This window comes from Neodiprion virginianus, chromosome 5 (assembly GCF_021901495.1).
Source record: "Neodiprion virginianus isolate iyNeoVirg1 chromosome 5, iyNeoVirg1.1, whole genome shotgun sequence".
NCBI classification, from domain to species: domain Eukaryota; kingdom Metazoa; phylum Arthropoda; class Insecta; order Hymenoptera; family Diprionidae; genus Neodiprion; species Neodiprion virginianus.
This window is the reverse complement of record NC_060881.1, coordinates 29,371,123-29,382,354: the sequence shown is the minus strand read 5'-3', so window position 1 is coordinate 29,382,354 and position 11,232 is coordinate 29,371,123. Positions and strand designations below refer to the sequence as shown.

General features: G+C 37.8%; 3 protein-coding genes across 4 annotated transcripts; 2 read left to right on the top strand and 1 right to left on the bottom strand.

Annotated features, from left to right (window-relative positions):
- Nucleotides 1-57: 57 nt before the first annotated feature.
- On the top strand, nt 58-3,263 carry LOC124306228 (WASH complex subunit 1-like). Of its 2 annotated transcripts, none has more exons than XM_046766660.1 (4): nt 58-172; nt 828-957; nt 1,146-1,701; nt 2,166-3,263. In XM_046766660.1, the coding sequence occupies exons 1-4, from the start codon at nt 127-129 to the stop codon at nt 2,979-2,981; spliced, it is 1,548 nt and encodes a 515-aa protein (XP_046622616.1). In that variant the 5' UTR covers nt 58-126; the 3' UTR covers nt 2,982-3,263. The 2 variants fall into 2 exon arrangements, with proteins under 2 accessions (XP_046622616.1, XP_046622617.1); XM_046766661.1 differs by lacking the exon at nt 58-172 and adding an exon at nt 190-528.
- On the bottom strand, nt 3,259-9,208 carry LOC124306229 (congested-like trachea protein). Its single transcript, XM_046766662.1, has 5 exons — nt 8,845-9,208; nt 8,515-8,629; nt 7,990-8,304; nt 4,344-4,517; nt 3,259-4,212 (listed from the first exon to the last, which is right to left on the bottom strand). The coding sequence occupies exons 1-5, from the start codon at nt 8,938-8,940 to the stop codon at nt 4,025-4,027; spliced, it is 888 nt and encodes a 295-aa protein (XP_046622618.1). The 5' UTR covers nt 8,941-9,208; the 3' UTR covers nt 3,259-4,024.
- Nucleotides 4,769-7,983, top strand: LOC124306227 (carboxypeptidase N subunit 2-like). The gene is made up of 6 exons (XM_046766659.1): nt 4,769-4,911; nt 5,240-5,377; nt 5,566-5,703; nt 5,777-6,621; nt 6,725-7,274; nt 7,383-7,983. Exons 1-6 carry the CDS (start codon nt 4,870-4,872, stop codon nt 7,554-7,556), a joined length of 1,887 nt encoding a protein of 628 aa, XP_046622615.1. The 5' UTR covers nt 4,769-4,869; the 3' UTR covers nt 7,557-7,983.
- Nucleotides 9,209-11,232: the final 2,024 nt, after the last annotated feature.

Genomic DNA, 11,232 nt, shown 5'->3' with positions numbered 1-11,232 from the left:
GCGAATGGGTTTTAAGTGCGGCCGTTATTTGTAATTTGAATTTATTACAGACTGCACGAAGCCGCGATTATAATCACGGAAATCAATCTGCGATCGTATTTTCTTTTCTCATCCTCTTTGCTACGCATGCGATCTTCAGCCGCCTCGCGCTTTGGATTTGATTCGAAACTGGGCAAAGAATTGCAATCTTTGGCCAGTTTTTGACGAACGGAACGGAACCTAACATAACCTAACCTGATAAAGAATTAATGGGCGTAAAGTGGCAGAACTAAGAATGGCAGTCGTTCGCCTATGCAGACGATATGCAGTAGCACTTGTTTTGAGTAGTTTAAACCAGATTTAAATACAACTCGAATGATATGAGAGAGTTTATGGCGATGAGTTAATGGTTCGCGATTGTTGTTAAGTGTCAATACATTTTTCGGGGGAAGAACCCGGCGTCGGATTGATATTTGAATCAATTGTCGTTTGTTTGTATAAAAATTGACCTTATCGAATCAGGAGAAATGCAGGGCCACATAGAAATTGGTAATAATGATACATTCGGCGTAATTTTTATACATTTCGTGTTATAAATACTCAAACATCATTCATTCGCATTGTTTTTAATTGATTCAAGAGATAGATGCGATTTCTAAACAAATTCATTCGAACGCAGACCACAGTGTTATGCAAAATAATTTATGGTCTTTGGATAGATAACATTATGAAATCGTATGATTTTTAATCTTTAAATATCAGATAACAATAACAGTCACAATAATATTTATTTAAACAAATAATTATTCTCTCTTTGGCAAGTTTTAATTTTCAGCATCGTGTTTCAGGTGTGATTCCGCATGATTTGCGACAGGAGGAAACCATAGTCCAGATTGCAGAAGCATTAGATTCGCTCAACTCTGCTGTAGCAAGCATATTTAGCTGTATCGACGAGCGGTTATCGGAAAATACAAAAAGGTATTCAAGACAAAGTTGTTTGTGTTCTTTCGTCATGAAATGTAGTTGTGTAGCGCAAATCTGGTCTTCACTCTAAGAGATTGAAGAAAGAATAACTAATTAGCGTTTTCATTTTTCACAAGGCAGAAAAAAAGAACTAATGGTTGGAAAATATACTAAAAAATCTCATCTTTGATACGTTGTTACAGATTAGCCGGTATAAAAGGTCGCGCTGTGAAACTTCAGGGCAGATTAGACCACCTCCAAAATAACCTAAGCTTGAAGGCCGTGAAGCTATACTCTGCAGCAAAATACCCCTCGAATCATGTCTACAGAGAGTATCCGCTGGCTCTAAAACTGCCAATTAAAAAGGAGGATAAACCGCCGAGCGTCTATAAGAGCCCAGTTCCCATAGCGCAGGAGTTGAACTCGCAAAATATCGTCACCGAAAAGTCAAAGGGCGGGCGGTGGAACGTTGACATCAACATACAAGACAAGCTGCAATTTTATCATGTCAAAAGTAAAACAAATAAAGGCAAGGGCTCTGGACATTCTAGAGCTATTCCAGTTAGACCAACCTCTGTCAGTTCGCTACTGCTACACGACGCCAAAGACAACCAGTATGGTAAACTTCCCGCAAAAAGCCTGGCATCGGCTAATGACAAGAGGGAAATCGAAGATGCTCCTACTTCGATATTGCAGTCATGGCACACCAACGATCTAGAATCTCCATCAAATTACTTCTATGCTCCAACGTTAGGCGAAGTACGTTTTTTAAGATTTATACCAACAAGGGCTTTTAGTTTGAAAGATATAAAATTTCCTGAATATTTTCTCTACTTTTTTAACTGATCGAGGTTTGCAATTTGAAAGAAATTCGTAACCGTTCTACAACATGCTATTACTTTCAATACAAGGGTACCGACTATCAAATCTTATGAAACTGCATTTTTTCAATGGATATTTAAAAACATATTGTAAACTCATCACTTCGGTACTTTAGATTTGAAAAGAAAAAATTATGAGTACAAAGAAGTTGAATGTTCAGATCAAACAGATTTACTTTTCACTTTCACACGTCACTAACAACTTAAATTTGGTATGAAAACTAGATCTAGTTTGTTTTATTCAATTGATGATAGATACCAAATGATCAATGTTTAAAACTTCAAAACTAGCTCAGCGTTTATGAAGAATTGATTGTACGATTATACCATTTGTGTTTTCAGGTTCCGCAAATAAACGTACCTCTCAGTCTCCCAGACCTGCCAGGAATAGTGGATGACGAACGTTTTGTGCTTGACCTACACAGTCAGAGTCCAATTGCTCCATCTTCGGTGGTAACAACACCGACTGTGAACCTGCCCTTACCAGCAGCTCCGTCCGATTCTGCCCCTGACGCAACTATGGACCCTCAAAACAGTAGAGAAAATGAACCTAGCCTTCCAAATTTGAGCCTACCAAGCATATCGTCAGAGCAAAATCCTCCACTACCACCACCTCCGGTTGAGATCGGTAACATTTCTCATCCTGGGCCACCACCGCCTCCTCCTCTCAATCCCTCCACACTTTCAATCTCGACATCTCAACCACCACCTTCTGCTCCTGCTCCTCCTCCTCCTCCTCCGCCTCCTCCTCCACTTGTCGAACCTCCAAAATTGTCATCATCGCTTACGAAAGACACTAAAACACAGTCTGTTAAATCTGTTCCAAATGTCGATCAGGTCGATAATCGGTCTAGCCTAATGGCAGCTATCCGCGACGCGGGCGGAGTTGGTAGAGCAAAATTAAGGAGTGCAGCACGTAAGGATGAAAATACAGATAAATGGTCTTCTGCTTTCGTTGGGGGCGATTTAATGGCAGATTTACACAACAAATTATCACTCAGACGTAGAGGTATTTCTGGAACAGCTACTGGCGCATTGGGCAGAATGTCCGCTATGATTCCTCCACCTCCGAAACCAAATGAGTCCGCTACTTCGGAGCGAAATTCTGCCGCAAGTGAACAAGACTCGCAACCTGATACCGATGATTGGGAGGAATGATAGACTAGAATTGCTACTTGAAACTTCCTTTTTCGCTGTATAAAAACATACACAGAGAGTGATAAAATATATATTCCAACAATAACGATAAAAAGAAAAAAGAAAATGTCTTCTTTGCTGTCGTGTACATAATTCAATCCGTTGTGATAGCCGTAATTTCTGAATTAATTTCACGCAATTTGAACTAAAAGCTGGTCAGTATTAACAATTACAGTACTTGATGTATTGGTAAATCGATACAAAAAAAGGTCAACAATAATAAAAATATTGGTACAAAATTCATCGCATATCTATAATAAGTTTCATATCCTATATCAAATGTACATTGTTATTTGTAAGATATGCAATGAAGTAAAACAACTTTGAATATTGATTAACCGTAAAGAATTGTAGATCTTTAATTTTGTGGGCAGGTTACGATATTGGTATCATGATATTCGTAGTATCTGTCAACAATTAGATTAGATAAAACCAGCCTTCTCTACTTTCACGCAATCTACTGGAGTCTATGATTGTAGAAAAATCTCTATTCTATGCCTCATTCAATGAAGCAATAATGACAACTACGACAATGATCAATTAATAAGAATTCAGCACTGGTCAGCAATGCAATATTATAACATTGAACGTTTTAAGTCATCATTTTGATTATCTACTCAGCAACAGGACTTTTAGAAATTAAACAATTTGCAATGTGCTTGGCCACTTTTTACATCACTTATAATTTTTTTTTTTTCCAAGAGTTAAATAAAAATGTTCAATCGCTAACAACATTCCACACTGAAGAATGTTTCGATTTTAAAAATGGGGGGTTGGGCCGACTTTATGGCGGTTATAAAATGCGCGTATAAAATTGTAAAATCATTTCGATTAATTTCCGTAATACTTATCGATAGAGCAGTTCTTCACAATATTCATATACTTATTCTCAACTAATAATATATATAATATTATATACTGTATAAGATTCTTCAGTTAGTAAAGGCAGTTTTTCAAAAATTATAACACCGACGAGGGTGTGAAAATAGGTGATCCAGTAATCGTTATAAATTCGGAGCTGCCAAATTGAGGAAATTCATCGCCACTTCAAAGCCGGCAAAACAAGCTGCGTTTGCAGGGAATGCTCTGAGCATTACAGGAGCACATCCTTTGTAAAGTGCACGAGGTCCCTCTTCCTTCATCAGTTGAGTAAATACAGAACGAATTCCATTTTTGTATGTGCCTTCCGGTGCTTTAGAAAAATTAGAAACACACGTTAAAACCTTCACCCCCTAGTTGAACGATGAAGAAGAATAAACGATTGCTTGCGTATTACTGGACATCGCAGTAATTTAGTCATAATTCGTTGGCTTGTTCACCTACCAGTTTGCAGTCTACTTTTTAATACATCTGGGGGTATCGCTACGATCCAATTTGCAATTCCAGCCATACCACCGGCAAAAATAGTCGACACAACACCCAATTTTCCACCATCAGGTGTCAACCATCTCTGAAGCAATTCGTACATCATGAAATACACTCCACTGGCCGGTACGTCTGTAATGATAGAGGAATAAGACAAAGAGTCGAATAAGTGCATATGCCCGAAGTTTAGGGGTGGCGTATTGTTATTCGCGATGGGTGTGCTTGTTGTGTTTGCTATTATTAATATAACTTAGTAACTTTCAAATTGGAAATCACACCGTAATTAATAATAGTGTAGAACGTGCGTGGGTCGATAGATAACTGACATCCTGCCCGGATATGGGACAAACAATCTGACAGATAAATACAAACGAAATTCAGTTTCTCTCCAGCTAGCTTCTCTTTCGGAAATCTAATTATTCCTCCTTGTCATCTGACCACGGTTACACGCCACATCTTTTGCTATTCTATACGTTTTACTATCATGAAGATCGTCACGCTGTTTTTATGGCCAGTTTTAATCCCGGTTCGTGATCATCGCTTTGTGCAATAATTTCTACTCTCAGAGTTTTTCTCGTTTTTCTTTTTTTTTTTCGATCTTTCAGAATAAAGTTAGCAGAATAAACTAATTCATTATTAAACGCGTTTGATTGTTGAATCATTAATTTTGGACAATTTTAGTTCGGAAGGAGATAGTGTTTTTGTTCGTGTTTTATTTTTATTTATTTTTTTAGAAATTTTAACAACAGCTCGCGATATGAATCAGAGCTTCTGATTTCCTACATAATTATATCTCTTGCTCATTTTCCTCAAGACTCAATGAATGTATTGAATATGTTCATGATTTTATTCAGGCTTGGTGTTTTGGACAGATAATAGACATCGGTGGAATATGGGAGATACAATGTCCTCATGTATGCAATTGTCAGATAGCAAAGTTCTATGATTTGCCTTTGTATCGGTGGGCCAACATGAACACGAATAATCAAGAGGTAAATGAGTTGGGTTATTTAGCTGTAACAAGACGTAATAAGTTTGTGAAAATAGATTGTTTGTTTTTTTTTTCTCGTCAAATTAGACCATAATTTTTCAATAAATCAATAAATCTTCAAAAGGTTAATTACGAGAAGCACGTTACATTTTGATTTGACAATACTCCATGGTTGTATTAATTCCGCAGGATTTAGAACCGGAGGTGAATTATTATCAAAGTTTGAACAATGACGAACCAATGGCAACCGAGTTGTTGAAAGTAGCCACGTGTGTGCTGACAAAGGACGCAAAGCAGTTGCTGGAATCTCTTCCGATAGATTTGCAGGTTTGAATGATTATTCGAGTATCGCTGACTGGCTGTTCCAACTTTCACTAATGGACAATGATAAAAATTTCAGGTATTGACTATTCTAGAATCTGGAGACGGAGATAAAGAAATCCGGTTGAGTTCCACCGACACTAATCGTTTCACCGATTTGATATCCTTGGATATCCAAGGAATGGGGTACAACGACAGACTCAGAAATTCTGGCGGGAAGCTCAAATTAACCAATAAAAGATATGGAATAGTTCTAGATGTGGACGCGTTGCTTCCGCTCGGTCCGACGCTTCGCTACCTCAACTTAGAACGCGTAAGGCTCTCGAGTAAAAGTACGTTCAATAAAGGTCAAGTGAACTTGGTCGTCAAGCCGGTAAGTCATGCGAGCAATGAACACGAGGATCAGGATTCTGGACCAGAAGGTGAAGTTGTCAACCAGAATGGCTTGAGATTGATATTTTTGAGCCGCGGGGGTGACGGAGAGAACGGCGAGGAAGAGGAGCGAGAAATTTTGCCATATAATTTGTACAAACAAGAAGTCGAGGGCTACAGAGAATCTGCGCATCTCTTTACAGGCTTAGGAAGATTGACGCACTTGAGAGCCTACGATTGCGCGCTAAAAGATATTTCTTGGGAGATGTTTGACGGCTTGGACAGTCTGGTTTTATTGTCTCTGGAGAAAAACGATCTGAAAGTCATTCCTAAATTCTGCTTCTACGGTACACCCATTTTGAAGTCACTATCTTTGGCGGAGAATCAGCTACTGACTTTGACGAGCGTCGAGCTGGCTGGACTATTGGCACTTGAACGATTAGACCTTCGAAGAAATAATTTAACTTTCTTGTCCGAACTCTCCTTTCCCCCGTTTCCAGTACTGGTCGAAGCCGATTTTACTGGAAATCCGCTCGATTACATATTTCCAAGGTATGAAAAAACTTTCACAATTTGATTTCACAATAGTTTATACTAATGTTTACATGCAAATGACTTGTCTTTCTTTCTTTCTTTTCTTTTTTTTTTTGTGTAGCACATTTGAGATCATGAACGCGACAACTAAATTATATCTCGGAGGCGACGGTACGCTTCTCAAGTTGCAGCAAAATTCGTTTCTAGGATTGCGCTTGCTGGAAGTATTACACTTGTTTAATGTAGAGATGCAGGTGTTAGAGCGTTTTATATTACGAGGAATGCCGGCGCTGAAGGAGTTGAAAATGAACGGAAACATAAGCAGCATAGATTTTGACGCGTTTCTCGAGCTTAGAAGTCTGGAAGATCTGGACCTGAGCAATTGTCAAATTCGAGAATTATCCATGGATGCTTTTTACGGTTTGGAAAAAGTCAAGCGTATCGATTTGTCCAGAAATGAATTAGAGACTATTCCCCCTGGCCTGTTTACTCTGCAGCAGCAAACCGAGCTGAGGGAAATTCTACTTAATAAAAATAAACTAACCATGCTTCCGTTAGACTTTTTTAAAAGCCTTAAAAATCCTGGCAAGCAACACCAAATATTGAATTTGAGATTAGACGGAAATCCTTGGGACTGCAACTGTGATATGATTTATTGGAACCCGAATCTGGTTCGTATTCGTACCCATTTGTAATTTTTTATGTCACTTCGGACGCTAGACATACAGAATGACATCAATGAAATGCTTTTGAAACAATTATCATTATTTTGTACACAGGTGAACCGAGTCAAGGAAACTGCACCTCGTTGTACAACACCAACTAAACTAAAGAATTGGGGAGTTTTTTACGCTCTGCGTAAAGGAGGACTTCGTTGCAAGCGCATAAAACGACGGCATTTTCGGACAGGTCATAAGCTCTCAAGTTACGAAGACACCAATAACATCAGCTAGATTCTAGACAACGATCCGCACAATTTACCGTGTCACTATAAACTTATTATGCACATTTTAAGGTAGATAGCTCGCGTAAAATATCGGAATAAGAAATTGACCAAATCAATTTTAATTTGTAGCCATACTAATTCAACATCTGTATCTTAGCGTCTGAGACAATGCTCAAAGAAGCGTAACAAAGTGAGATTGCCACAGCATCCGTTTTCATGTACTTGACGAAACAATTTTACACTGCGTCATATCGAAGCTGGAAAAATGCATCTTTAATGCCCTCGCACATTCTGTAATCGTTTACTCACAAGAAAAATTTTGTAAATTTTACATTGTTCAAATTGCTGCGCGTTGAACTTTAAAATTAAAAATTTATTTAGATTAGATTGTAATGTTATAAATTCTGTATCATGCAATAAAAAAAATATGAATTGTGTACCTCTCAATAAAGTGGCGTAAGTCCCTTTAAAAATACTCCTAACTCCACCCTCTCTGTACAATTGTTTAATGCAATCGACTGGCCCGTTGTACTTTGGCAGAGCGTCGGCATGCTGTATTTGTAAAAGGCACTTTATACGTTCCCCAGGCGCCATGATACAAGTTGTGCAAACTCCGCTGAAAGCACCGGCATAAAACAATTGCGGCAGAGTTAGTTTTTCATCTGGATTCTTCTGCTGAATTTTTTTACCCACACCGAATCCGAGGAAACTAATGGCAAATATCGGAGCCACGCCTGTCAGCGGTGCTCCCATTCCTACGGACGTAAAATAATTATTATCCTTTTGATCTGGCAGTCGATTCGTTTGCCTGTTACGAGTTCGAGTAGCATACTACATAGGCGGATATGCTTGTACTTCAAAGCTCATTCCCTGTTTGAGGTACAGATAGGTATACATGCCACTTTTATGCGTGGTTTAGACTGACTAACGAGGCTCGATACTTAGTAATAGATCGTATATTGTACCCTTGTATAGGCCTCGAAATCCCTCTTTGGCTATTGTTTTCTTCGTGCAATCCCACATCCCTGAATAAAGTGGCAAGGCATTTGGTAAGGGCTTTGGCATAGTCTGAAGGCGAACCTGTTGAAAATTGTTTTTGCCTCATCACAGTAAATAAATAAGGACGATGATTTAAGACCAGCTTATGGCTGTTGAAGTATAATCACAAGTTTAACGATCAACGACCGAAATTTAATTGCAAATAGATGGCTTTTATTTTTTCTTTGTTACTGCAGTCATTTTCTAATTGACGGAACGATTATCCAATCGACGTGTATACTAGTGTATAACCTTACTTTTATCGTGTCCAGGGGATGACCAGCTATAACGAGACATACTCCACCGAATCCACCGGAGAGAAAATATTTAATTGGGCTAACGTTTTCGGACATTATTAAAGATTATTAGCGCCAGATCTGTGAATATCTTTCTTCACGCTGATCAACAAGTCAGAGATTTTGTAACTGATTAAAGTCCGGACTGATAAAAGTATAAAAGAAAAACTACACGTCTCAATTGTACTTAAGTAGGGAGGTTAAAGTCCACAAGAATGGGGACGTTAGATAATCATAAAAATTCTACAACACTTCAAGCTTCGCAGCGTATATTTTCCCGGTTATCTAAAAAGACACTTTCACAGTGTTCCATATTTGTGTAAAGTGCACGGAACAGGTTTCTCAAATCTCTATTTCGCAATATTTATTTCAATTACAGAGACTCGTTCCATTTCATATTTTGAATATTGGCGGGTGTGACACCGTCCGCCATTTTTCTTACTGTCCAATCACCGTTTGTTCTGTTTTACCGATTAAACTACACCGTGAAGTGTGTACGGATTGAAGAATGATCTCTGAGGTCGGGTGGACAATCCTGGATAATCTTGAAATATGTATGCCTATATCTACGCGAAGGTTCCCAATGTCGCGGGGTATCAAGTCCACGCACATGAGATACATTACAATTTTCTAATATTATTAATTTTGAATAGTTGGAGATAAAAGTGGTTTGCACTCATGTTCTAGTGCCGTTTTTTTTTAGAAAGTTTTATAATCATGTTTATTTTACCTGTTGCTCCATTATCAAAATCAGTGATACTATTCTTTCAAGGAATTAGAGTCGAGCGTTTAAAAAAAAATTCATTCATCACGTTTGCGGAAATGGTTGCCTAGGATATGCATTTTTTTTTTCGCAGCATGGAATTAAAAATGATTGAACGTGGCGTATTTTGAATTTTTTTTTCATATTGAACTTTATTTGAAAACAATTATCGTATCTGATGGATCCAAAACAAGACAAACACAATTCACAATCAATCATGAAACGTATCATTTTATATTTTTACACTGTGCCACACTGGATTCCTAGACTATTAACAGTGCATTCCATGTAAAATAATTTCAAGACTTTCTAAAAAAATATTCTTCTTTCCAACAAAACGGTAACACGATTTTAAGGGTTTTTGGACATGTGGGAAAATTGGAAACGTTTTTGTTTAAGGTACAATAATTTACTGTGACCATTTCAAACACGTAAAAACTTTTGATATATAGTTATTCTCAAATTACGAACACTCCGCATTATAGGTATAACATTCCAAATGATTTCAGCGCAAAGTGAAACCAAACTCGTATACGAATTTTGTACCATGTTTTTTGCTAGTCAATATTGCAAGAACAAATTATTTGTTGCAAGCATTGTCAACAGTCTTTTTTTCCTAAGAAATTTATCAAAAATTTACTCAACACTATCCTATTCATTAGACCTGTCAAAATGGATTGAAAATACGGCTTGTATCCATCTGTGTCAGAATATTTTCGTAAAACTAGAACAGCCTTTATCGATGAAAATTCGTTGACAAGAGGAATGGTACAATCCAACGACGATACAACTTACAGATCCGAAGTAATGAATGTTTCAATCGTTTCATTGGCTGGCAATGTATCAAATAATGGATTTCATGCGAAGCTTACCCATCACGTGCTGTCTAGGGCATGTTAACTTTCGGAACCTCGTTCCTTCACGGTGAATTCAATCCAGTTCGTCTGGTAATGAGTATCCAAGTATTGTCACTCTTTTCCACTATTTCACTATGTAACTACACACGAAAACTGAACATCAAGTTTTCTGACAGATTCGGAAAAGGAAATTAGAAATTCATCATTACTTTCGAGATATTATTTACACTTAGCGAAAATATTACGAAAATTAGTATTACAATATTCGACGCATGGGACAGAGTGTAATTACTGCGATAATATTATATGAATAATTCATACCGAATAAAAAGACAAACTTATTACAGCGTCGGTTGGGAATATTTTCAAACTCGCGATAGTCTTTTGTTTGAACGTTTAAAGGAACCACCACATCCAGCATACTTCACACCGAGCAATTATACAACAATCGCAAACATGTCTTGACTTGAATCTCTGTCAACAGCCCAGATTGTGGATTAGCTGTGTTACTCTCCCACTATATTTTTTTCAAGTATTGAACAGCAAGATTCGCATTAAATTTACTGCAGCGTCGGTTGGGAATATTTTCCAACTCGCGATAGTCTTTTGTTTTAACGCATAAACGAAACACCATATCCAGTATACTTCACACTGACCGATTATACGGCAATCGCAAACAAGTTCGAATGAATGTCGGTGGCACGCCATGTCGATTAGCTATGCTGCTCT

Excerpts from the sequence above, each read along its gene's own strand:
- LOC124306228 (XM_046766660.1), top strand. The coding sequence starts at position 127 with ATGCGATCTTCAGCCGCCTCGCGCTTTGGATTTGATTCGAAACTGG. Across the intron at positions 958-1,145 it reads TTATCGGAAAATACAAAAAG|ATTAGCCGGTATAAAAGGTC; the intron begins GTATTCAAGACA and ends ACGTTGTTACAG. Across the intron at positions 1,702-2,165 it reads ATGCTCCAACGTTAGGCGAA|GTTCCGCAAATAAACGTACC; the intron begins GTACGTTTTTTA and ends TTGTGTTTTCAG.
- LOC124306227 (XM_046766659.1), top strand. The coding sequence starts at position 4,870 with ATGAAGATCGTCACGCTGTTTTTATGGCCAGTTTTAATCCCG. Across the intron at positions 4,912-5,239 it reads TATGGCCAGTTTTAATCCCG|GCTTGGTGTTTTGGACAGAT; the intron begins GTTCGTGATCAT and ends GATTTTATTCAG. Across the intron at positions 5,378-5,565 it reads TGAACACGAATAATCAAGAG|GATTTAGAACCGGAGGTGAA; the intron begins GTAAATGAGTTG and ends TTAATTCCGCAG.
- LOC124306229 (XM_046766662.1), bottom strand. The coding sequence starts at position 8,940 with ATGTCCGAAAACGTTAGCCCAATTAAATATTTTCTCTCCGGTGGATTC. Across the intron at positions 8,630-8,844 it reads ATCCCCTGGACACGATAAAA|GTTCGCCTTCAGACTATGCC; the intron begins GTAAGGTTATAC and ends AATTTTCAACAG. Across the intron at positions 4,213-4,343 it reads AAAAAGTAGACTGCAAACTG|CACCGGAAGGCACATACAAA; the intron begins GTAGGTGAACAA and ends ATTTTTCTAAAG.